General features: G+C 37.9%; 2 protein-coding genes across 2 annotated transcripts; one reads left to right on the top strand and one right to left on the bottom strand.

The window, feature by feature from the left end:
- Positions 1 to 526: 526 nt before the first annotated feature.
- Positions 527 to 16,249, top strand: LOC143715900 (protein sel-1 homolog 3). Its single transcript, XM_077207790.1, has 23 exons — positions 527 to 1,298; positions 1,394 to 1,889; positions 2,164 to 2,290; positions 2,389 to 2,510; positions 2,595 to 2,710; positions 2,929 to 2,993; positions 3,071 to 3,203; positions 3,676 to 3,805; positions 3,899 to 4,042; positions 7,250 to 7,449; positions 7,725 to 7,904; positions 8,241 to 8,360; positions 8,483 to 8,623; positions 8,846 to 8,908; positions 9,849 to 10,022; positions 10,118 to 10,245; positions 10,569 to 10,652; positions 10,821 to 10,911; positions 10,997 to 11,081; positions 13,196 to 13,305; positions 14,216 to 14,343; positions 14,693 to 14,795; positions 15,381 to 16,249. Exons 1-23 carry the CDS (start codon positions 1,248 to 1,250, stop codon positions 15,513 to 15,515), a joined length of 3,126 nt encoding a protein of 1,041 aa, XP_077063905.1. The 5' UTR covers positions 527 to 1,247; the 3' UTR covers positions 15,516 to 16,249.
- A 2,079-nt stretch (positions 16,250 to 18,328) lies between these two features.
- On the bottom strand, positions 18,329 to 26,754 carry trpc2a (transient receptor potential cation channel subfamily C member 2a). Its single transcript, XM_077209049.1, has 12 exons — positions 26,008 to 26,754; positions 25,312 to 25,521; positions 23,868 to 24,032; positions 23,573 to 23,747; positions 23,106 to 23,306; positions 22,550 to 22,712; positions 22,365 to 22,457; positions 22,086 to 22,278; positions 20,972 to 21,099; positions 20,773 to 20,842; positions 20,544 to 20,676; positions 18,329 to 19,028 (listed from the first exon to the last, which is right to left on the bottom strand). Exons 1-12 carry the CDS (start codon positions 26,752 to 26,754, stop codon positions 18,688 to 18,690), a joined length of 2,619 nt encoding a protein of 872 aa, XP_077065164.1. The 3' UTR covers positions 18,329 to 18,687.
- Positions 26,755 to 27,660: the final 906 nt, after the last annotated feature.

The following is a 27,660-nucleotide window of genomic DNA, read 5'->3' as shown; positions in this document are numbered from 1 at the left end:
TTCCATAGTATTTTTTTTTTTTTTTACTACTATGAAAGTCAATGGGTGCTGTCAATGGTCTGTGTACTAGCATTCTCTTTTGTGTTCAACAGAAGAAAGAAACTCATACAGGGTTGGAACCACTTGAGGGTAAGTGATGACAGAATATTCATTTTTTTTTTAGTGAACTATCCTGTTAATCCAGCCTTATCTGAAAATTTATGTTAAATTATCTGTTGTCACATGAACATAATACTTTATTTAGACACTTGTATTGGCAGATGGATAAGGGTGGGAAAACACTTAATTTCACAGAATGCCATTTCTCCTATATTTCTCTGAATTTGTTTTTAATCTCATAACAGATGTTCACAACAAAAGAAAAAAAGATGCCTCATCAGTCTTTTTTTTTATACACAGTGACAGCATGGTTAACTATATTATACAAATGCATAAACATTGTTCACATTCAGATGGAAATAATAGCCAAATAATATGTCAAAGCTTTACAAAAAAAAAATAGGAGCTTCGTAGCCTAATGAAAAAAAAAGCTAGAAAAGTAATTTATTAGAAGATACTTTTTTTAAAAAAATGTGTCAACATTATGAATGCCGAATAAAACAACCGTATACAACAAAAACTAAGAGATGTGTACAAACAAACAAACAGATTTTTCTCCAGAAAGTAGCTACATGGCCACAATCCCCAAAAAGAACGGTGGGAGACGGACTCATCTATCACTCTGAATTGTGATTCAGTAGCCTAAATTCCACTTTCTTCTTTTTCATCTTCCGGTAGGGTGTGGTCAATTCAATTCAAATAACAACTCTTTAACTAAACTGAGGTAATTCTGAAATTTGCTGCATTCATGAGTAGGCTATGTCTGCATAGGTCACAGTCATACCACTATTTAAGATTGTATTGGGAGTTAATTATCGGTTTACACCACATACATTCTAATTCGAATTACAGGAAGGCCAGAATCACAGCGCAGTCACAGAATTATTCATGAAGCCTATGCAAGATTTGCATTAGAGGGTGGAACTGTCCCTTCTGTTTGCTTAAACTCTTCCACCTGAAGCTCAAACAGGATGTTATCCCGGGATCGGGTACCTGCTTTGGCATTTGATCACGTGAAATCCTGCACTGCAACGGTTATGGACGCCGATATGACAACCAGCCAAATATAATATGCGCTTCTGTGTGTTCATTTTAATTAAGTTTCGTTTAATCCAAATCTTCTGATAGCTGCTGTTTTTTGAAGCCGAATGATGGGAGATTTGAGTTTTTATTGGTTGTGTTTATATGTCATTGTTTCTGTAAGTAGCCTACAGCACTACATGTCAAATGCAAATTAGGGGTAGACCAATATTTTACATCCATAATTAAATGTATGTTATTTGTTTATAACCAGATACCTTTAACTGTCTGTCTGAGGCGATCCAGCACAGGTATTGTGGCTTTCCTCGACGCACCTGACGCGCCAGTCTCCAGTTGTCTTTTACGCGTTCAGTACACCTGTTATGAGTCGTCCGAAGTACACGTTCAGGTTCTGGTTTCGTTCGATTCTGGATCTACCTCAGTTGTTTTTCACAAATACTGGACCTGCGAGCCCGGTCGTGGCAGAACCCGAGTGGTGGTCGTGAGTTTTCCTGACTGGCTTGTGTACCGGCCCGATTGGAAAACACGCAGTTCTGACTGGGTTCTCAGCTGTTTATTGCGAGGTTGGATCGGGCCTAATGAATCCACCGGACCGGGCAGGCTTTTTAGAGCCAGTGTCACGGTTCCCCTCGATGTTCACTCACCACTGAGTCGACCATTCAAACAACACCTGCTTTGTGCCAACTGGGACACAGATCTGCTCTGGAGAGTCAGGGGAGATGGCATGCCACAGTGCGCGGAACAAAATGGTATTATATTATGGTACTACCATTGGACATGTACCTGGAAATTGTAGTAATAGCATTGTTGTGGTACTATTTTAAGTACCTTGGGGTTTCATGTAAATGATGTATTAATCATTCCGTAACATAGTGCAAAGTTGACCCAAATAGTAGTTATACACTTAAGCAACAATGCATCAATGGCACAATAATATCCTTTTTTTTAAGTGTTTTTATTTGCAAGCTTAATCATTAAACATTTAGTGTTAATTGTTTTCACACTCTTTTCTTTTTCTTTAAGAGGTGACGTCTCTTCTTTCCACATTGTATGCCTCTACTGGTGAGCGTTATGGCATCACCAAAACCCTCCAGCCATTCAGAAATGAAGTTTTGGAAGGCCTGAGAATCAAATCTATCTATTACCCCTGGTGAGAGCTTGTGCATTTCTACTTATTTGCCAACCGGGCTTAAGTTTAGTAATTTAATACACAGAATAACTGAGTTATTGTTGATTCTGACTCTTAAGGTGTGCCATATCTCTCTGGGTTTTGTTGACAAATCCTTGCAGTAACCGTTTATGTGGACTTCTGCACCACATTGACGTGAAAAATAATTATGCCACCCCTACCTTGTTCCTCACTGACACTGGTAAGACTGTGACCGTCTCGGACCACTCTCACTCATTTCTGGTTTTGATCAATTACAGAATTTACCTTTGTCCGATTCGTTCAGGTAAGATTCACGTCCAGGTGCATGGAGATGAGGGGCGCTCATCAGCGTTCCTTTCATCGTTTAAGATTCCTCTTCATCAGTGGTGTCGTATCAACCTGGAGATTCTGGGACGAATGGTGAGCTTTTGATTGGAAGCGTGTGTGTGTGTGTGTGATGAGCACAGTACTGAATGATCTTAGTTGGTGGCACAAAAGGGGCCAGTTAAATAATGGTCAATTACAATACACCTTACATTTGTACACCTCTCTACTGTGGTTTGGCTCACCGTTATAGTGCAAAATGCTCCTGTTCTTTCATATTTGAAACTCATTATCATATGTTTCTTCTCCTGTAGGCAACAGTTTCTATTGCTTGTACTAACAGACAGCAAAAAACTGATATGAAAGCTGATGAGCACATGTAAGATTCTTCATTTAAAGTAGTAATATTGAAGTTTCACAGTCATTGCTATAAGAAAGATCTGGTGTTTTGCGCAGATTTGGCATGAACATCATGTTGGATGACACGCATGGCTATTTTGTGATTGGTGGAGGTAAATTCATACAGGGGATTGAAGGATATTACGGACCGACTACATTCTATCGCATACAGGGGCTCCCAGCTGACCAGGTAGATTATTATCTTTTTTATGTTTTTATTATATTATATAAAGATTATTTTATCCAAAGTGACTTGCATTGCATTCACAGTATACAATTTTAACAGTTGATGCGTTCCCTGAAAAATGAACCCAGGATTTTTGCATTGCTCCAGTATATACTCGAAATATTGAAAATAATATTGAAAAATTAGAATATCGTGCAAAAGTTATAATTTTGATGATTATGACTTGCAGCTTATGAAAATCTCAGAAAATAACTTGGAAGAAAAAGATATTAGAATATTACATGAAATCAATATAAAAAAAGGATTTTAAATGCAGAAATTTCGGCCCTCTGAAAAGTATAATCATGCATATGTATATAGTTATATACTAAATGTATTAGTTTCACCTTCTAATTTGAATTACTGAAATACATTTTTCGAGTTTCACCTGTATTCTATTCCCCTGGACTAAGCATGATAGTTTACATCTTCACAGGCTGAGATTCACCTTCCTCATGTCATATCAAAGGTTAATATCACTGGATGGTTCCAGTCTTGTCAAAATTTCAAATCAGAGCTTTTCCTCTCTGTGCCAAGTCACTCGCTCACTTTAAAGAGACTGTCAGGTAAGTACCACAGATGTCTACTAGCCAGTGCTAGAGATCAAAATATGTATTTGTGTCATTGTCTACAATTATGTATGTATGTTCACATTCCAGACAGCTGTTTGGACACATACACAGAACTGCTGCTAAATCACAGTACAGTAAACTCAACAGAGCAATGCATGTTCTTTGAATCTCAGACAAATCCTTACAGACGCCAAGTTGCACAGTGGACCAAACAACTGTCACAGAAATATGGTAAGATTGTATTTAAACAGTTTATTGATGGAATATCAAGTGTTTATATTATATACACTACCATTCAAAAGTTTGGGGTCAGTAAGAGTTTTTTTTTTTTTTCTTACTCATAGAAATTAAATTACTCATTTTATTCAACAAGAATGCATTAAATCAATCAAAACTGAAAGATGTATAATGCTACAAAATATTTATATTTCAAATAAATGTTATTTTGAACTTTCTATTCATCAAAGAATCCAGAAAAAAAGTCTGATTCAGCAGCATGTTTTCAACATTGATAATAATAAGAAGAAATATTTCTTTCTTATTCACATATTAGAGTGATTTCTGAAGGATCATGTGACACTGAAGACTGGAGTAATAATGCTGAAAATTCAGCTTTGCCATCACATGAATGAATTACATTTTAAAATATGTATTACGATAGAAAATGCTTTACAATATTACTGTATTTTTGATCAAAGAAGATCATGAACATAAAATACTTTTTTTCAAAAACTTTAAAACATTTGACTGACCTCAAATTGTTTAAAGGTAGCCCACTTATCATTAGTGTTCATTAGAGCCCAAACAATATCTATAAATTAGAATATCATCCCTGTTGAAAAAAAAGAGTTTAAAGAAGGTCTAAGTTGGTTTAAAATGGATTTAGTTGGTTTTTCCTAGCCCAAATCTCCTCTAAAACCAGTCTACAGACCAGCTGGGACTTGGGGACCAGCAAACCACTTTAGACTGATCTAAGATGTTTTCTCGGCAGGCACTGACTCAGATCCCCTTAGAAACTGCATAGCACTGATACATACACAGATCACCTTAGCAATCTTATAGCAATATTCTGGCAACCACCAGAGCATCGACTGCACTGATTGGAGTGTTTTGAAGATGGAGCCACTGATTTCAGATAAGGTTACTGATACTGTGAAATCAGTTTCTGTGAGGACATGTGCATTCCCACCAGGACTAACTCAACATATAACAACGATAAACCATGGTTCACTGCAAAAATCAAACTGCTTCACCAATTCAAAGAAGATCCCTATAGAAGTGCGAGCAGAGTCTTGTAAAAAACGAGAAGTTACTCTGAGAAGTTTTCCTGCAGCTCAAACAGTAGAGCGTCGGCGCTTGCAACGCCAAGGTCATGGGTTCAATTGCCAGGGAAAGCAAGAGCAGATAAGAATGTAAAATGTGTACCTTGAAATGCAATGTAAGTCACTTTGGATAAAAGCATCTGCCAAAGGCATAAATGTAAATGTAATGTAAAGATGAAAACAGGTTCCAGCAAACGATCCTTCACAAGACACCACCTAAATCTGCTGGGAATCAACAACTGGCTGATGACCTGAATAAGTTCTATTGTCGTTTTGATAGGCCACAACCACTCTCACCTTTTCTCCGCACAACCATCAACACCTCCTGCTAAGCCCCGTCTCTGCGCTCCTACTGCTCAATCTGCAGAATCTGTGTAGAGAATGTATGTTGGCTCTTCCGGAAAGAAGATCAGGATAACACCAGGCCCAGACAATGTCTCACCCACCTGTCTAAAAGTCTTTGCAGACCAGCTGTCATCTTCACCCAGATTTCTGGAGCGATGCAAAGTTCCTTCATGCTTCAAATGCTCCACTGAAAGAAAGAAAGAAAGAAAGAAAGGGACTCAATCCCAAAGAAACCCAAGATCACAGGAATGAATGACTACAGACTTTAATGCTTTTAATGTCTGTGGTCATGAAGTCATTTGAGAGACTGGTGTTAGACCACCAGAAGGACATCACTAGACCCTTGCTAGACCCCCTTCAGTTTGCTTATCGGGCAAGCAAGTCCTCGGATGACACTGTCAGCATGAGACTGCACTAAATCCTGCAAAATCTAGGCAAACCAGGGACTTTACAGGAGGAGGTTTGGGATGATTGTGTTGAAGGCCAAGCTGAAGTCCACAAACCAGATCCTGCATGATTACCTCTGCTCTCTGTGCCCACCTCCATCTGTCAGTGGATCACCAACTTCTTGACAGACTGGATGGATCCCTAGAGGATGGGGAAAATTCCCATCGAACACCTGGACACTCAGCACTGGTGCTCCACAAGTGTGTTTTCTCTCCCCACTGCTCTTCTCCCTCTGCACACATGACTGCACTGCCAAAGACGCCTCTGTTAACCTCCTAAAGTTTACGGATGACGCCACAGTCATCAGCCTCATCCAAGATTGTGATGAGTCTGTATAGAAGAGCGGATGAACAGCTGGCTGTCTGGTGAGGTCACAACAAACTGGAGCTGAACACCCTCAGAACTGGCCCAAATGGAACCCTATTTCCACTTTGACTGTTGGGTAGAAGTCTGCCGTGGAGCTTGCGGGATCGAAAGTGCACATCAATGGTGCATATCGCCCACAAAGGGGGCACGCATGAGCACCCCTCTGAAACCTAAAATGACAAATGGGACACCTTACGGTCTTGTGGACTTAACAGACATGCGCAACCAGCGGCCATAGTAAGTTGCCACATGAAGTGTGCCATTTGGGACAGGGCCAGTTATGATAGTGGACTTCAGGAGGACGACCCCAGCACTCCTACCCTTTCCATCATAAACACTCCTGGGCTCTACCATCTCTCAGGACTTAAAGTGGGACACTCATATAGACTCCATTGTTAAAAAGGCCCAGCAGAGGTTGTAATTCTTTCACCAACTGAGGAAGTTCAACCTCCCACAGAAGCTCCTGACACATTTCTACTCGGCTGTCACTGAGTCTGTCCTCTGCACTTCAACTGTCTGGTTCAGCTCAGCTACCAAATCAGACTTCGGAAGACTACAACGGGCGGTCTGGACACTGAGGGAATAATCGGTACTCCCCTTCCCACTCTACAAGAACTGTACTCATCCAGAGTGAGGAAAAGGGCTCAAATCACTCTGGACCCTTCACACCCAGGCCACTTCCTCTTTTGAACTGTTGCCATCTACAGGACACTTGAACAGCCAGACACAAGAAAAGTTTCTTTACCCAGGCCATATTTTTATTTTTATTTTGTGTCTTGTCATTCTGTCATTCTCTCTCTGCACTGGAGCTTCTGTCACCAAGACAAATTCCTCATGTTTAAGCATACTTGGCAATAAATCTCAGTCTGATTGTGATCTTCGAAATGTGCCTGTCTGTGCAAAAACCTCTGCCACAATTATATGTACTTTTGTGCTTTTATTGTTTCCTCTAATTTAGGCAGGATGACTGCTACAGAAGTGGGAAGGATGCTGTATGCTCTAGTCCTCCGTAAAATCAGTACAGCTCACAGTGTGGAGGTTATAACCAGGATGATGCCTTTCCTGCTGCAGTCTGGCTGCTTAGGAGACTATAGAGCACTGCATATGTCCTCTGTGCTCTACAGCAGTGGAATCGGAGTCAAGAGACAGCGATACAAGGTGTGTATTTTGGGGTAATGTGGCTGTCAGGTCACTCCGACTTTAATATTGCGTGTGTAATTGTAATATGATCTCTGTGAGCAATACCCAGACAGCAACATAGTGTCGCCCAGATCCGGCCCACATCTGGTACGAGTGGAATCCACATGTACCAGATGTGGCCTGTATCTGGGCCGACACTGTTGCTGTCTGGGTAAGCAGCATGGCTGTATAATACAACAAAATGTGAATGAGAATTAGCAGATTAAGATGTAACCTGATCTGTGGCATTGCAGGCTTGGCTGTTGTCCCTGTTGGCAGCTCAGAAGGACTGGAGATTGGCACTTCTGCGTTTAGGGCACTTGCACCATGTTGGTGACCATGAGACGACCCCTGACCGTGACCTTTCCTATGCTTATTACATTAATATTGCTAGACAAACCAGCATTGATCAGAAGAAACCAACCCCACAGCAAGTAAGAGGCTTTTTCCCCCCAAGATTTCTATGGAGCTGCAAGGGACTTGATCGTAGAAATTAATTTTATATATATTTTATAAATTTTATATTTATATTTTAAATTTGAAACGAAATGATATGTAATTAATGACAGAATTTTGATTTTTGGGTGAACTAACCCTTTAAGGTCATTATGAAATTAGATTAATATAAAAATGACATTACATTTTAAAGTGTATCCTTTCCAAAAATCCTTGTGTGTTTACTATAAGGCGTCAGTACACTCCTTTACACTTGATGTGTTGTGCAAGATATTTTCAATGACTTTCTAAATAACATTTCATCTTCTCTGTAGACTTTTGTTGAGTTGATCCGTTTAAATGATGAAGAGACCCTGAAGGCCCAAACCAATGAAAACGATGATCTATTTCACTGGCTTAAGCTGCAGGCACGAAGTGGAGTGGCTGAGGCTGAGGTATTACAATTCATATCCAACAACAAACCAAATGCACAGAATCTTAGAAGGTGGTATTCCACAGTACTGTGTGTCATTTAATACATCCTTGCTGAAAAAGTTTTGTTTGTTTTCTTCTTCAGCAAGCAATGGGTCGTATGTTATTCTGGGGTCAGCAAGGTGTGTCTCCAGACATTCAGACAGCAGTGAAGCACTATGAAAGAGGAGCCATAAAACTCAATGACCCCGTGTCCATGTACGACTACGCCATTGTGCTCCTTACGGTCAGTAACCTTTATATCTTTGTTATTTCTGATCTTATGTACAATCCTGAATCATACATGTTCAGAATATGTTTCAGAATGTGATGGTTCATAAAGATTATAAAGGTTCATATCTGATTTGGCCAGCAGAGGGCAGTCTTGCAAAACATTTAAGGTGATGAATACTGCTGAAGAGAAGGCTAAACCAGGCGAACTAAATATCATATTTGCTTGTATAAACAGGGTCAAGGAGTTCCAAAAGATGTTCAGAAAGGGGTTACATTCCTGAAGAAAGCAATAGAACAGGTATGTCTTGCCGGTGTCGTACATCTAAATTTGTTTGGACTGGGGCTTGGTGCATAAACTTAGTTACTATGTTAGACTGCGTCTTAAGAACTACCCTAGTGGGAACAAAACGATACTAAGATGTATTTTAAATGCATATTTCATACTAGGTATACTACAAATCCATTAACATATATACTGACATATCAATTGATACTAACTGATATATAATTAAACGTTATTGCACAATGCACATTTCATAAAGCCTAAATGTGTAAACTATTAGTAAGGACAATATGATCTCTATAATATCAGTGTTTAAATGCAAGATATTTAAAGTGTACATAAAGTATACTTGCAATAGTTCCACTTTAGCACAATCAAATATACTTAAGTATATCTTTAGTTGGACCTCATCTCCTTTTCTGCACACTTAAAGTGCAGTATTACAAAATTAGTTTTCAACTTTAGTGATTAGTTTTCAAGCAGATTTTAAGTTTGATATTCCAAAAGTACATTTGCAGGGTATTTATAACAAAATTAGTTTTCAACTTTAGTGATTAGTTTTCAAGCAGATTTTAAGTTTGATATTACAAAAGTACATTTGCAGGGTATTTATATTAAGTACATAAATATGTAAGTGTTTTTGTAATATACTTAATACCAAAATACATTTGAAATACATGCTATATATTTTTCACTAGGGTAGTTTGACCAACTAGCAGTTACTTAAGAGATAATCAGCCTTACTTTTCCAATTCACATTAGACCAATTTACCTTTTAATTGTCATATCTTGAATTATTTTGGCTTTAAAAAATAAACAGTTTGATTAGTTTATGCACACTGTTTATTTATGTTACTGAATGTAATAGATGCTCATGTATTTCTTTTGTTTTTTACCGACATATTGACTGTATGTCACTCAATAGACACCCTTTAAGTGATTTGCCATCCCGCAGGGGTCTGTTCCCGCTCTCACAGCTCTGGGCTGGTACTTTGAGCAGTACGAGAAGGATTACGAGAAGGCCGTACATCTGTGGGAACAGGCTGATGCCAAAGGTCACCCCGATGCTGCCATGAATCTGGGAGTTTTCTACTCTCAGGGCCTTTATCCCGGAGAACCTGCCGACCAGGTAAATACTCACACGCCGATGTACTTTTAAACCTATTATATTAATCAAATAAAAACTTTTGTTTTTCTTTAACTACAATTTTGCATTTTCATCAGTTTAAGGCATACAAATACTACTTGAAGTCAGCCCAGAAAGGACTCTTAAGCGCTGGCATTGAATTGGCTGACATTTGGATTCATGGGATCCCCGGCCAAGTTGTTCGACGGCCAGCAGACGCTGTTCTGTATGTAGCTCAAAATAATATTATATAACATTTCTATTGTAGATATACACCCAAGCTCTATCAACCCTTCATGAAACTTAACATAATTGGCTGAGTGTGCACGTGTGTATGGTCATGATGCCTCTGCTACCCATAATCCCCTAGTGGCATTCTTTCTTAGTATTACTAGTTGACATTTTGTCTTTGCGTTTGAATTGAAGTCTGCTTGTGTCATTGAATCATTATTTTCCTGTTGATCACTGTAAAGTTGCTTTGAAACAATCTGTATTGTGCAAAGCGCTATAAGGATTTACTTGATTTTTTTTTCTCTCTTTGGACTTTAGTTGGGTTAAATGGGCTTCTGAACAGAACGGATATCTAGGAACGGTCTTGAGGAACGGACTGAATGCCTATTTCAAAGGAGACTGGTAAACCTTTTTTTGTTTGAGTGCAGATATTAATGTATAATTATCATAATATTAAATTACAATAATATAATCCTTTTAGATTTAATTTACATTAGAAAAGGATGTTGCAAAGGCCACTTTCTATTGTTTACCCCCCTCTCTTTCTCTCTCTCTCTTGTATTGTTGCAGGATCATGTCTTTGATTTATTACCTCAGTGCGGCAGAGAGTGGATTTGAAGCTGCTCAGTTTAATGTGGCGTACCTTTGTGAACTCAACTCAGTGAGTCCGTTCTAAACACTTGCTTTAGATTCAGATGAACGTATTCACTCGATTGGCTTTGATAGATGTTTTATATCTTTTATAGGGCTCTTTGGATCCAGCACTGGTGACTCACTGCATGTTTAGATATTACAACATGTCGATACAGACTCAAGTTCCAGCTCCTTATGGTAATTTAAATAAATGTATGATTAATTTACTATTAACTTTTTCATTGTATGCGTGTATACACATGAGAGAGTGTGTGTGTGTGTGTACACTCACCTAAAGGATTATTAGGAACACCTGTTCAATTTCTCATTAATGCAATTATCTAATCAACCAATCACATGGCAGTTGCTTTAATGGATTTAGGGGTGTGGTCCTGGCCAAGACAATCTCCTGAATTCCAAACTGAATGTCAGAATGGGAAAGAAAAGTGGTTTAAGCAATTTGGAGCGTGGCATGGTTGTTGTTGCCAGACGGGCCGGTCTGAGTATTTCACAATCTGCTCAGTTACTGGGATTTTCACGCACAACCATTTCTAGGGTTTACAAAGAATGATGTGAAAAGGGAAAAACATCCAGTATGCGCCAGTCCTGTGGGCGAAAATGCCTTGTTGATGCTAGAGGTCAGAGGAGAATGGGCCACTTTAGAGCAACTTTAACTGAAATAACCACTCGTTACAACCGAGGTATGCAGCAAAGCATTTGTGAAGCCACAACATGCACAAACTTGAGGCGGATGGGCTACAGCAGCAGAAGACCCCACCGGGTACCACTCATCTCCACTACAAATAGGAAAAAGAGGCTACAATTTGCAAGAGCTCACCAAAATTAGACAGCTGAAGACTGGAAAAATGTTGCCTGGTCTGATGAGTCTCGATTTCTGTTGAGACATCCAGATGGTAGAGTCAGAATTTGACGTAAACAGAATGAGAACATGGATCCATCATGCCTTGTTACCACTGTGCAGGCTGGTGGTGATGGTGTAATGGTGTGGGGGATGTTTTCTTGGCACACTTTAGGCCCCTTAGTGCCAATTGGGCATCGTTTAAATGCCACGGCCTACCTGAGCATTGTTTCTGACCATGTCCATCCCTTCATGGCCACCATGTACCCATCATCTGATGGCTACTTCCCGCAGGATAATGCACCAAGTCACAAAGCTCGAATCATTTCAAATTGGTTTCTTGAACATGACAATGAGTTCACTGTACTAAAATGGCCCCCACCGTCACCAGATCTCAACCCAATAGAGCATCTTTGGGATGTGGTGGAACGAGAGCTTCGTGCCCTGGATGTGCATCCCACAAATCTCCATCAACTGCAAGATGCTCTCCTATCAATATGGGCCAACATTTCTAAAGAATGCTTTCAGCACCTTGTTGAATCAATGCCACGTAGAATTAAGGCAGTTCTGAAGGTGAACAGGGGTCAAACACAGTATTAGTATGGTGTTCCTAATGATCCTTTAGGTGAGTGTATGTGTGTATATGCATGTGTGTGTGAAATGAATGGATTAAAAAAAAACGTAATAAAGATGGTGGCGTGAGTTCTAAGTGTAATTGTAGCTTAGCTGTAAAGTAATCCATTTAAACTTTTTGCATATTATATTTTATTTAAGAAAATATGCACACATTCACTCTTATTTGTATGTCTTAAATATCAAAACCACAAAACGAATGAATGACATGGATCATGTAAATGAAAGCATATTTTCAATGCAAAATGGCAAAATTCCATAAAAGTTGAGCAGTTTGCACTGTACACTACTGTCAGTCGTTGAACATATCTATCGTAAAACATTTGTCAAATATTAAATGTGTAGTTATTTGCATCTTATACACTCTTTCACTGTAAAAACTAAAGTGCCGCGTTGGAATTCTCACTCGTCGTCAGTGAACAGTAAGCGCCGCCGCCTTTAATCTGATTGGCCGTCTCAATAATTTTGACATTTACGGCTGGTCAAGCAGTCTTCAAGTGCTCGTCAATGTAAATTGTTAAACTGTTTTTGTCATCCTAACAACCAGAGCGGTGTGTAATGGAGTGCAGCAGAGCAGCATCAAGAATATCAAATATTGGGAGGGGAAATTTAGCCATTTTAAATTCTTATTAATACGAATTTATACCTGCAGTATAATATAAAAAGAGGAATCAGGGCAGCAGTCATGTGTCAACACAGTGAACTGAAGTACTGCTCTTGAAGGGCAGCTGAGGCTCGATGTCGTGTGCTCTTTCTCATGCTCCCTGTAGCTTAAGCTTCAGTGACTGCATGTGGTGATGAGTGTCTGTTTTCCTCTCAGCTTTGATCAGAATGGGAGATCTGTTCTACAGTGAACAGGCTTTGGGCAGAAAAGAGGTTTCTGATGCCGCAGAGATGTACAAGCAAGCAGCTCTCAAAAACGAACCGCAGGTACCAGGGTCAACTAATGCTCTAACCTTGAATGATCAGGAAATGTAGTTATTTAATAACCGAAAAATCTGAAGTCATTATTTGGGGAAAAGATAAGCTCACTCACACACTATTTATTTCTGTTTGTTTGTTCTAACATATTTTTATCTTTTTCCAAACTGCTTTATTTATTTATCTTTTTCCAAACTGCTTTATTTATTTTTATGTTTGTTTGTTTATTTATTCATATTTTTTTCTAACAAGCTTTATTTATCCTAACAGACGTGTATATATAACCATAATAATTTTTATAATTTTATAACGTATACTTTTACATAATAAAAAATGTTTTATTTTAACAAGCTATATATATATTTCTCCTAACACAAATTTGTATCGTTTTATTCTACCAAGCTATATTTGTTTGGTCTAAAAAACGTTATTTACTCTAACAGAAATATTCATTTTATGTATTCTAACAGCTATATTTGTTTTGTTTTTTAACAAGCTATATTATTTTATTCAAAAAAAGTATTTGTTTCAACTTTTGTTTGTTTTGTTAACAGAAATATTGTTTATTCTAACGATATATTTGTTCTAACAGGCTAGATTTATTTTAGTTCTTTATTAGTTTGTTTTAAGCTTTATATGTTTGGTTTAACAAGCTATATTTATTTAATTATTATAACAGAAATGTGCGTGTAATATATATATATACATTTTTTTTTTTTTTTTACTCTAACAAGCTGAATTATTTGTATTTATTATTTTGATAAGCCATATTTATTTGTTTGTATGTTACAAGTTATGTTTATTTCTTCTATCAAGCTATATTATTTAATTATTTTTAGGATTTAACCCCCCAATTTTAATTCATTAATTTCATATTTGATATGTTCATATTTTAATATTCACATTTCTGTCTCCTCAGGGTTGGTATAATCTTGGCCTGCTTGTCCAAAACGGAGAGTCTCTGCCGTTCAGTGTTCTTTCTGAGCTTAATTTGCTCCACCTGCACTTAACAGACAGACAGAAGCTTCTCAGCACCCTGTACCAAAGGCAAGACAACATCTCAATCACCCTACAACATTCAGACTGCCATTATACTGTTCTCACAAGCTATAGAGCGGTGCAGGTATGACGCCACAACCCGGAAGTCTAATTCCGCCGCTGGTTCCTTCGAGATTTTCCAATGGTATTTTATAGTGGGGGTTTTCGATTTATGGGTAAAATAAGTGAGTATCATCGCATTGTTTACCACAGGCTTTATTTGACGAATTAATCGAAACACCCCATAGGAAAAACTCGAAGGAACCAGCGGCGAATTATTCTTCCTGGTTCTGACATCATACCTGCTCATACCACTCTATTACAGTATGTCTTATTCTCCATGTTTTTTTTCCCGTAGATGTAGAGAGACCAATAGCACCGATGCATACCTGCCATGCACACTGGCACTGATCAGCGCACACCTACGATCTTTACAAGTACATCAAGATACTGCTGTAAAGGTCTGTGTATTTTTTGTCGTTAAAGGGATAGTTCACCCAAAAATGAAAATTGTCTTTCTTACTCACCCTTATGTTGTTGCAAACCTGTATGAGTTTCTTCCTCTTCTGTAGAGCACAAAAGAAGATATTTTGAAGAATGTTGGTAACCAGACAGTTGATGGACCCCATTGACTTCCATAGTTGGAAAAAACAAATATTTTTCAAAATATCAAAATTTGTGTTCAACAGAAAAGAGAAACTCATACAGGCTTGCAACCACAATGAAAGTGATTAAGTAATGACAACATTTTCATTTTTGGGTGAACTATCCCTTTAAAGTACAATTGTTGACTAAATTATTCATGATGCAGTAATATGCTTTTGGACTAGTCACACATTCAGTGTAATTATAACACGAGTCAGTCAGTCAACAACGAAGAAGAAATATCCTGGATGAAATATCCTTGTTTGTTTGATTTGTTTAATAGTGTATAATTACATGATCGCCTCATGGGGACTTTACAGAGTTTACATCATAATGATTCATCTCTTCATGTCTAACGATGAGGGACTCATTTTCACAAGTAGATGTCTCTGTTCCTGTAGCTCATTGCCACCGTGTCAGCAGCAGCAATAGGAACCCTGTCTTTTGCATTCGGGCTCTTTAAAAGGAGGACAACACCACTCCACCAAACATCTGCTTCCAGCCAATCCCAGGGGGAGGAAGAGGAGGAATCCTGACGGAAACTACTAGATAACGTTTATTATTATTCTATTATACTCAGTGGTTTTCCTCCACACAGAGCACTTGTTAACCTTTGCTTTTTAATAGGAATAATTAGTAACACTTTACTTTAAGCCTTTATATATAATGCATTAAAAGTATTTTTACACCTTTGCAAAGTACAATGCATTAAAACACATGAAAACCAATTTTAGATGTAACAAGGAATCTGTAAATAAAATGCATTTTAACTTTGGTTACAATTATTTATGAAAAGATACATTTAGCATACCTTTATAATGTGTCATAAAGGCTTCAGTTAAAGTGTTACCAATTTTATTTTTTTAATCCTCGTTTTTGTCATTGAGAGATGAGAAAAATGAACACACACACACACACATATGTGTATGTTAGATGTGATTAATTGATTTGACAGCACTAAAAAAAGCAGGATAATTTGACATTTCTTTATAAAAGAAGTACAGTACATTTAACTGTGAAATGCTGTTTAAAATGCAGCGATCTCTATTCGGGTAGACTTGAAACCTTTTAGAGCAAACAACATGGTCTTATTTATAAACTAGTGGATATGATGTGAATGAGTTTTGTTGGAAGTACTTTTTTGAAACATTACAATTTCTTTTCTGTTACATTTTCTGCCTCATTTTTATCACTTAAATCATCAGTGTTTTTAAAGAAAAAAACATGACAAGTAAAATAAATATTCTCAATAAAGTCATATTTTAAAGTTTAATTCCCATTGAACTTGTTGGCTTCTTGTTTCTGACACGTAATTGCATCTGACTGTACCACTTTGCTGTCTCGAACTCTCGAGGCAAACTCTTGGAGGTACGGTGTCCCAGCGGGGACCACTCTGCCTGAGAGCGAGGACTCCCCAGGCTTCTGATGCAAACAGCAGGTGTGTAGCAAGCTGCGATGTGATGTGCCCACGGCCACACACACCGAAGCTCACGGTTAATTAAAAACAACACCAAAAGCTGACTGATCCCCAGTGACCGGGAGTGTCAAGCGCTGAATCATCAGGGGACCGGAATCTCTCTGCGTTCACCTGAAAATCATCTCATGCTTTCTGTGGGAGACCCTCATTCTGGAAGCATGGGTCGCATCATCATTTATTCATTTTGTGGGCTAATTCACACTATACATAATGTGAAGATATTTCATTAATTGGCCTTTTATAAACTGCTCAGGGAATATGTATGACTCCGCACACGATTAAATCAATGTAATCGCTAAAGAAACCAGTTTTAACGCCCTCAATCATTGTGAAAAATTGCCTCTGCGCTCTTTGTCCCTTGCTGGCTTTTATATATAATTGCTGAACTTTAGATGATGTTTTTGACTTTAAAAGGCACTAAAGGAGCAAGTAATATTTGGCACTTTCCACAAATGGGGTACAAAATGGTGCTTGCAACTCTTAAATGTAAGTGAAAGGAGGTGCTTATAGTCTTTCAAAAATGTTTCAAACAAAATATTAGCTTTTTTGGTAACACTTTTTACAATAAGTTAACTACTTTAGTTAACATGAACTACAGCTTTTATTAATCTTAGTTAATGGTAATTTCATCATTTACTAATAACATTATTCAAATCAAAAGTTGTATTCGCTAACATTAGTTAATGCATTGTGAACCAACATGAATAAACAATGAACAGCTGTAATTTTTAACTAACGTTAACAAAGATTAACAAATAGGCCTCAGTAACAAATGTGTTGCTCATGGTTAGTTCATGTTAGTTAATACATAAAAAAAGCAGTAACACTTTACAATAATGGTCTCATTTGTTAACATAAGTTATTCTAATATGTTGTATTACCAATTGTTGCTTTTCACACTGTTTTTATATTTTCCAAAAGTAAAAAAAAAAAAAATGGTAACACTTTACACTAAGGTTTCATTAGTTAACTACACTATTAAACCTGAACTAACAAGGACCAATATTTCTACAGCATTTCTTAATCTTAGTAAATATTAATTTCATCATTTAAAATCAAAAGTTGTATCTGGTAACATTTAGTTAATGCACAATGAACATCATAACTTGAACTAGTTTACATAATGAAGAATTGTATATTTTTGTTAAACTAACATTAACAAAGGTTTATAAATGCTGCAAGAATATTGCTCGCTGTTAGTTCATGGTAGTTAATACATTAATATTTACGGATGGGACCTTTATTGTAAAAAGTTAGCAACATTTTTCATTACTTTTTTTCTTAAACCATTAACTTTTAATTGGAACAAAACAATTTAAGGAAATGGGAACAGACATTTTATGTAATTTTATTTACTATTAGATTTTTCTTTGTTCTGAAGTACACTACAGTTAAAAAGTTTGGGGTCAGCAAGATCTTTTTTTATCATTATTCTATTATTCAAGGATGCATTAAATTGATCAAATAGTAAATGAATTACAAAAGTTACAGAAGATTTTAATTTAGAATAAATGTTGTTCTTTTAAACTTTCTATTCATCAAAGCATCGTTTCCACAAAAATATTAACCGTTTTGAACATTGATAATCAGAAATGTTTCTTGTGCATAAAATCATCATATTAGAATGATTTCTAAAGGATAATGTGACACTGAAAACTGGAGCAATGATGATAAATTCAGCTTTTATCACAGGAATAAATTGCATTTTACATATTTAACAATGTTACTGTTTTTACTGTATTTTTGAACAAATAAATGCAGCCTTGGTGAGTAGAAGAGACTTCTTTCAAAAACCTTAATTTGTATCTTTTTAGTGGAAAGTGCTTTTTTTTTTCATTGATAATCATAATATAACACATGAGGTCTTCTATCAACATGAAAATAGTATGTGCTTTTATTTTGTGGAAAAAAGTTTTTGGTAATTCTCATTTAAGGTTTTTTAAATTTCACATTCATTGTGAAAATGTCCAGAAAACAGAGCATTCAGCAAATGTATTTATCTATCATATATTTTTTGTCATAATCTAAACCTCAATCTTATATAAAAAAGATGTATCCGTCTAGGCGTTTTAATTCAAATATCAATTACGATACAAATTACATATTAAACCTGGCGACAGTATGTTAAATTTGATCAGTAATTCAAAGTGTTTTGAATCTATCTAGAAACTTCTTACTAGATATTTTGCCAGGGAACGGCAGCGCGCTGCGACATCCCAGTGTTTTTTTCCTCATACATCAGGAGTGCTAGCGGTTTCTTCTCCTGGGACGGGCTCCACGGGGCCCTCGGACTCGGGCTCCTCCCTCTCCTCTGAGACGATCTCTCCTTTCTTCTCGTCCTCTTCCTCTGTGAGCTGCATACTGATGTGCAGACCTGTATTTTCACACCCCATGGCCTCATTCTTATCAAAGTCACGGAAATTGTTTCTTGCCCCCATGATGTATTTGCCCAGAATGTTGGCCTGGTCTGGCTGGCTTGTGCGCCGCCACTGCAGCTTCTGGTGGAAGTCCTTCATCTCAGTGTGCAGCCGGCCCACAACTTTATTCAGCTCTGTGATTCTGTTCCCCACATCTGAGCATCACAACAACAGGAATTAGTAGCAAAGACAATGGCAAGGTTCATAAAAGCATTCTACTTGCTGCATGAGTAACACGCATTGTAACAACTAACAAAATTAATTAAAAATCTGAAATAACCACTTATTTACGAGATAGACTAGCATTTTTTTTAAACAAATCTCCTGTGAATGGCTGCACTGCATTGAGGCTTGTTTTTGCCCACAAAACTTTGAGCATTTTTGTCATTTTGTTAGCATTTTTGCTAAAGCATTTCTGGTGTGCGTCAATCAACATAATAATAGACTATTCCAGTTTCAAGAAAGTAAACGATGTAAAATTAAAACCTACTTACAACACGTGTAGGCTAGCCCACTTACACTTAATTAAATTCCTTACCGAAGGGTTACTGATTTAAAATTATTTTTCTTGATAAAACAAATGCATTTATACACCTGTGAAAACAGCACCCCTACTTCCTGCGGCCTGGCTCTAGTATGCACTACAGAGTGTTTACTGAATTATGATACTGTATGCATTCCAAGTGTTGATCCCAGAAGTAGCCTAACTGTCTTAAAACAAGTATTAAATAATCAGACACTTTTATCCATTTTGTATTCTAGTACACTTATTCCATTCTTTAAATACAGAGACAGTTCCTCTGGAGAAACCTGTGGTGAATTCTCAATCCCAATTCACCCCTTGCCCATACCCCTTGTTTTCGAGTGTACCCCTTTGGCCCTTAAAATAGAGTTACAAGGGCCAAGGGGTTGAAATATTCCCCTACGAAATGGAACAACCCTTCCTGAACCCGATACGTCATCATTCGTCGATGATCGCTCTGACGTACGGAAGCGACGAGTTTTTACAGGATTTCTCCATGACAACGACGGACAATGAGCGCCGCTGCTCTTACCTCTGAGGAAATATGATGATTATAACGTTCCTTCCTCGAAATTTATCTCTTTTCTGTTTCGGAAAGGTAATTTATAATACAATTGCTTCATTTAAATTACTATATTATTTTATTATTATTATTATAAGATTAAATAAAGTGCATGGTGGTGTCATCTGGGGCTAAATTAAAATGTTGAATCGTTTGCGAAGCCATCTTGCCGGTGATTCGCGATGTATTCTGCAAACTTTCTCGTAGCCCTCCGTTCGGAGTGTGCCTCTGAAAAATCTCCGTTTCGAGGGCTATGTAGCCCTCGACCTACCCCTTTATCACAACCTCTACCCCTTCGCCCTACCCCTCTATCACAACAAGAATCGGGACACCCTACCCCTAGACGTGAACTCGCAAAACGGAGGGGTAGGGCCAAAGGGTCTATTGGGATTGAGCCGAAGTCTTTCTGAAGGATTCCCTTCTGGGGTTTGAACCCACAACCTTGTGGTTACTAGAACATATCTTTGACCACTAGGCCACAGAACCATGAACAGTTAATTGTTAGGTAGTTTAATGCTGTACTTCTTTCCTGAATTACTGCACGCTTTTGGATTATTACCCAGAGATGACGAAAATATGACCTACCTTTACGCTTGCTCTCTTCAAACTCTCTGCGTGCGGCTTCAATATAGCGGTGCACTAGAGCCTTGGTGACCTGCAGGCGGTATGGCACTCTGCCCTCACCTTGACCTCCGCTGTTATTCAGGGTATTGCCAGACTACAAAAAAGTATGAAAAACACCTCATCAGCCAAATTTAACCAAGAATTATAGAGGATCTAGTTATAAAAATACTCATACGGTACGGATACTCACCACAGATGTGATGGGAGGATATTCTGGGGCTTTCTTCTTACAGCAACAGCAAATCTTTTGGAAGATGCTTCTACACAAAACAGCGAGGAACACGAGGGTTACATCTAGTCCTAAAGGTGAAGAACCTCATAGAAGTTCACATTTTCTGGGATATCATCCAGTCACTATACAAGGTATGACATTGCTTAAGTTTTCCTACCTTAAGACATAAAAGAGAGCCTTTGGAGATGGGATGATATTAAAGGGAACTGGCATAGTTAGACCCTCCCTAAAGTAACTGAGGTAGAGTTTAGAGCGAGCAAACTTCCACTCAACATCTGCATCATCCTGTGAGGAAGAGACGTTTTGAACAAAAGATATGTAAATATTCGTAACCCTCATCCTTCCCTCACGTTTTGTAACAAATCCGTATCTCGCAGGTCAAAATGAACCGAAGCTCTAAAATTATACTTATTTTTTTTCCAGAAAGCTTATTTTATTTCATTTTGATTATATTTTTTTTCCATTTTTAATGCAATTTTTTTTACCTTTAAATTACTAGATTTAATCAATAAATAATCAATAAATAGTAATTTAAGCACATTCCTCACATTATTTCAACTAACTCACAATTTCATCCCTAAACATTTTAATTCAGCTAAAAAGATCTTACATTGGCTGTCCTTGCCGACCTATTGTGGGAAAAAATATATATAACATGATATTTCATGGCTCTATAGCTATATTTGGAGCAAATAAGCTGTTCCTCTGTGTCTTTAAGTCATTTCTCTTCAGTATGAATTCAGATACACATGTAGACATTATAAAATAATGTTTTGGTAAAGTTTGGCCTTTTTATTCCAATTTTGAGAATGGTTAGGTTTTTCTATGTGTATAGAAGTATTCCTCGCATTCCAATCATTCCTATGGGGGTCAATTTCACCTACGAGGGAAGGATTTGTTACTTTTTTTAAATTAAAATTTATTTATTTGTGTGTGTGTGTGTGTGTGTGTGTGTGTGTGTGTGTGTGTGTGTGTGTGTGTGTGTGTGTGTGTGTGTGTGTGTGTGTGTGTGTGTGTGTGTGTGTGTGTGTGTGTGTGTGTTTATTTCTGGTTCAAGTGCAACAAAATTCATGGGGTCTTGGAACCCTTCAATGAACACTCAATTTAAAAAAATTAAAATTAAGGAAGGATGGTCGTGTTTTGTTTTCCACTGGAATACAGGTTTAAACGACATGAACTGTAAATAAATGCAATTTTCATTTTTGAGTGCTAAAACTACAGTGTTTCCTACCAAATCATTTAAAATCATTCTTCATACTACACGTGCTCACCTCAATCCTCTGAAATGAGTTTGAGATCATGGCAATAAGCATGTTCAGGAGCACTATTACGATGAGCAGTGTGAATATCCCATAGAAGACCCTTCCTACAAACTCCGCCAGAGCGTAATCATGCATGTCTACATATTCTTGGTTTGCCATTCCAAACATGGTCCAGAAGAGGAAGTTAAATGTCTCATTAAATCTTAAAAGGAATACAAGAGACAAACACATTTATAATTCATCTCCAACCAAACACGTGAAATTACATGTAAATAAGTTATTAATCACCTGCCAAGATGTTCAGAAACAACATATGGGACATATATGTTATTTATTCCGCACAAAAATGCTGTTCCTATAATCATGAGGATGAACATGAACCTGTAGAGGAAGAAAAACATTTGATGAAAGCCTCTCTCCTCTTGTAAGCATATTGGACGTGCGATCGTGAAGATCAAACCCCGAGATCTGACCTCATCATGTCATCGATCATTCTTCCCATGGATATCTGCAGGGTTCCCAGGGATTCATGGGCCGGCAGAATGTAGGCGAGACGTGTGAAACTCAACATGCTGGTCACGGCAAAGAGAGTCTCTGCAATCAGCTGAGGATCCTCCTGTTTCCAGTCCTCTCGTGCTGTTCAGAAACATGAGCAAAATATATGCTTTAATAATAATAATAATACAAATAAATAATAATGCTGAAATTATGACAATTATACTGCTATTATAACTACTAATAAAATCATAATAATTATTATTATTACAATAACAAGTAATCTTATTATTTAAATTTGATTACAATAATTATTATTATGATAATTATTATGACAATTATACTACTACTAACAAGAATACTTGTTATTGTAATAATAATTAACAATAATACTATTATTTAAATTAAATTACAACAATTATTATTATTTTGATATAATTTAACATTATTATCATTATATATGATTTTTAGTAATATATATTATTATATATTAATTCAGTTGCAGTAAGGATATATGGATTTGTGAGATGTCACCTGTGTTGGTGAAATAGTCACACAGCTCTTGTGTGCTGGAGTCCTGACAGAGGAAATGTCCCTTGAGCACGATGAGAATGCGCAGTGTGAAGGATGCCAGATACATGCTCAGCACCATCATATCCAGAATGTTCCATAAATCCAAGAAGTAACTCTTCAAACCATCGAGCCAAACTTCCTTACACTCAAACCAGAAGAAACCTAACAATATAGAAAATGAAAACGTCCTTTTTAGATAATAATCATTCTCTCTCTCTCTCTCTCTCTCTCTCTCTCTCTCTCTCTCTCTCTCTCTCTCTCTCTCTCTCTCTCTCTCTCTCTCTCTCTCTCTCTCTCTCTCTCTCTCTCATATCCATCCATCCACACACACTCACACACACACGCTTTTATTAGTACTTCTAAAGCAAGTGTTAATGCCCTATTCTGCATGATTTTTCTATGGATTTTTATTTGGCAACATGACCTACCTGCGACCCATATCATGTGAAGAGAGTTATGGAGAATGTTCTGCTTCCGGGAGGCGAACTCATTACGGTAGATCTCCATGAAAATAGACTCCGTCAAAAGAGTGATGAGGAACCACATGTATGATGCAGAGTGTAACAGGAACTTAATCACGGGAACCTTCAGCAATTTACCCAGCTGGTAAAACAAAAATAAATAATTGAAACCTGAATGAATGCTGTTTACATCAGCCGTGGCATTTGATTTCTTGATTATTATGATGTTATTGAACTATTATCAGCACGGACTCAAATTTACCTTGGACTTTGGGGCGATCCAGTAAACAAGGCACAGAACCGGCATGGTAATGAAAATGCCCAAAGACACCAGCAATTTCCAGGCAGTTCGACTTCCCCTCCAACCTGACAGGCTCCCGCACCAAATGGAGGAGAGCACTTGCTGGCAGATGGGATGAGTCACAAACTAGACGAGGAAAACAAACAGTCAGGCCTCCCAGCCAACTGTCAATCAATCAGGCATCCCATACGGCATCAACGCAGGGGTCAAACGACTGTGAGCTTTTGAAAGATGAGGTTCACATGCCCTGTGTTTCTCCTGAAATACATCAGTCTGTGTGGGCAGTGTGTTACCTGAACCAGGGTTATTATAGTTTACTAAAACTAAAACCATAAAAAAAAAAATTGTCATTACTTGAAATTAAATAAACGTTAACGTTAAAAGAAAAAGAAAACGCGCGTGTGTGTGTGTGTCTCTGTGTGTGTGTGTGTGTATATATATGTGTGTGTGTATAATAGATGATTTATCTTTGCACGTTTTTTATTTTTTTTTTTATTCATGTGTCTTTGCAATCTTTAATCAAAATAACTTCCCATCCCTCTTGCAGCAACATCTCTTCTCTTCTGTGTTTACTGACAACCTGTTACTCACATGAGATCGACCAATAGCAAACCACAGACATCCAACCATCCAATCAATTGCCCTTGGACAAAATCAAGTCCCGCCCTACTTTTTTTCTTGTTCAAAAAGCCATTTCACTCTGATATACGTCACAATAGGGAAGAAAAGACTATATCAACTTCCATTTTATGCCAACTTTATCTTGATATGCTAAAACTAAAATGCAAATAAAAAAATAAATAAACATTTTTAAATATATTTAAATGTGTAAAACATTGTTTTTGTTTCTCAGAACCAAGATATGCTGTTGTTGTAATGTTAGCTAGTAACAGTACAGTCTGTTACTATCGTCTGGATGCTATACTGCTGTCGTCTAACAACCAACTCTTGCTTGAATACTCGTTGTGTAGCTACTGTATGTAACGGAGGCTAACAAGTAAGAGCTTAGTGAGGAAACCTCAATCCCCTGGCCTAAAGAGGCACGCTAGCAACTGATGATAGAGACTGCAGTCTTTAGCGTCCTTGTTTGCACGCCCAACTCACATGCCAGAGACGCCTGTTGGAATCTCCGCTCGGAGTGGGTCGAGTAGGACCAGTTACATGTATGTTCATTTTTTGTTATCCCTTGTCGTTATTTTTTGCAAAGCATTATTTTGCTCTGCTTCAACTATGATAAGGAGACATCCACCCTTGCATTGCGTGTTCATGCATTTTGTGTGTTCATGCACAGCGTTTCTCAGAAATCTCTTACTTCACCTTTAATGTAGGTTTTTTATAGATTTTTTGTAAGTGATATGTATCACTTTTTTCAGTTATCTGCTGCAATGAAACCAAGATGATGTACCTGTTTTTGATTGTAGTTGACCGCCTGGCGAAGACGAGCGAGGTTGGGGATGCCTTCCTCAAATGTCTGTTCATCTAGGCCTAGTTCTTCATCCTCACTGTCCCCCTCAGCACTGTTGAGGATGGTGGAGACCTCGCTCTGGTTCCGGCACATTCCCAGAAGCTCCACAGCAAACTCCTGACACAGCTTTTCCAAAGCCAGGTACTGAGGCTTAACATCAATAAAGAGTTTTGAGAAAGAAATGTTAAAAATCAATCAAAGTGTGCAAAAGATTTGAAATGGAGTTTTGGAGCTCAAAAGGTTTATCTGGCGGTAATGGCAAAAATCAACAGTTTTTTGTTTTGCTTAAAATGTTTTTACCTGATGAAATAACACCATTAAATCATTTGCATTACTTTATAGTGTATGTTAACAAGTTATGAAGCATAATCTGCGAAAGGACATGCTTGTAAAAACAACAAGTCGGTTACTGGTAGCAGATTGGTTCATGAAAAACAGCCCAGACAGCAACATAGTGTTGGCCCAGATCCCGCCCACATCTGGGTTGTGTAGAATCCACGTGTACCAGAGGTGGGCCGGATCTGGGCCGACACTATGTTGCTGTCTGGGAAGCACTTTGACTCTGACGATTTGTCTTTTGAATTTGTTATTTGTGATGTTTTCAGAAAATGAATGACCATTTTTTTCTGAGCTCACCTTAAATTCTGGTTCTTTCTTAGACAGTTTGCGCAGTTCTCGGCTGTGGTGGAAAGCGCTGAGCATGGCGTCTTCCGAGGTGATCGACAAATATGCGCGGCTGGCAATGCCTCTGTACGTATTTATACGGGACAGCGAGAACTTGAGCAAGTCATATTGTCGTCCGTTACGGCACTCCAAGCACGCGCACGAGATTGAGTGAGGCAAGGGAATATCATGGCCTCTCTGGGTCAGCATAGTTACGATCTCATACAGGTCCTTCTGGCAGGCCAGCGTTAGTGGCGTCACTCCTGGTGCGAACTGAGAATCGTCGATGGAGTGGTCGAAGATGGCCATGCTAAAGGAACGAACATCCATTTTATTGCCTTTTTCCTGATCCAGGCGGTTCAGGAGGTGTTTGACGAATCGTGGCTGGTTGGTGTCGACAGCCACCAGTAGAGCTTCATGGATCTGACGGAAGTCAAACTTGACGCCCAAAAGAAGGGAAGTCATGATGTCTTCGCTGCCCAGTCGGATGGAGAGGTTCAACGCTTCCCTCCATAACCGATCCTCAGACTCTTCCAGTTGACGGATGATCCCATCACCAAGGGAGAGGAGACTGTCCACCCAGACCATGTTGCCCTCTTGGATAGCAGGGATCAGCTCCGGTGGAAAGTGAAGCTTTTTGTTCACAATCTCCCGCCAATTGTCTGACTGCTCAAAGAGACGGGACAAAGGAGATGTTAAAACCCCCCACCAAACTATCATTAGAGGGTAAAACCTCAAGAAGCAAACCAAAAAACTTAATATCTGATATTTAGATTTTTTACTCTCATGTTAATGATACTGGTGACTTTTTTTGTGTATTTTCACCATTATAACTTACAATGCCATTAAAAAGTTTGGAGTCAGACACCCCCCCCCCCCCCCCCCCCCCCAAAAAAAAAAAAAAATTATTCGACAAGAATGCATTAAACAAAACTAAAGTGACAGTGAAGACATTTAAAATGTTACAAAAATATGTGTTAATAAATTCTGAATGAATGTCTGAATGTTGGTAGCCAAACAGTTTCTATTCCAGATTGACTTTTTTTTTTTTTTTTTATACTATGGAAGTCAATGGGGCCCATCAACTGTTTGCTTAACCATATTCTTCAAAATATCTGCTTTTGTGTTTTCCAAACAGAAGGTTTGGAACAACTTGAGTGTGAGTAAATGATGACAGAATTTAGATTTTTTGTGTAAACTATCCCTTTAATGTGTCAAGTTTCTATGCGGCCATAAATGGCCTACAGTTCTTCTAATAAACTACTCAGCAGAGTTGTTTATAAACTACTTTCAGAATGATTTCAAAATTGAACATTTTATTTGTTTCACAATTATTAAACATTGCTATATTTTACCGTGTTGCCACAGTTAAAACCAATAAGCCACTCAAATCCATCACAGTTACAGTGATGTTACGACTTTTAGGCCCTCCACTTTGCGATGTGCCTACAAACACCCTTTATTTGTGATACGAATTTCACTTTTGGAGCTTATAGCATTTAATTTAATTGCATTTAATAATTGATTCATTCCAATCTAACCATCTGAAACTCACCGTAAGGTTTTCCATATTCTTTATAGGAGCACCTCCAATCAGTCAACTTCTCTTGAGAAAGACGTCAGACC

The sequence above is a fragment of the Siphateles boraxobius genome, unplaced genomic scaffold (assembly GCF_051911475.1).
Source record: "Siphateles boraxobius isolate OS27281-9 unplaced genomic scaffold, OSU_SipBor_1 6, whole genome shotgun sequence".
Lineage (NCBI taxonomy): Eukaryota > Metazoa > Chordata > Actinopteri > Cypriniformes > Leuciscidae > Siphateles > Siphateles boraxobius.
Note: the sequence above shows the minus strand (reverse complement) of the source record. Positions and strands in the feature narration are given on the sequence as shown.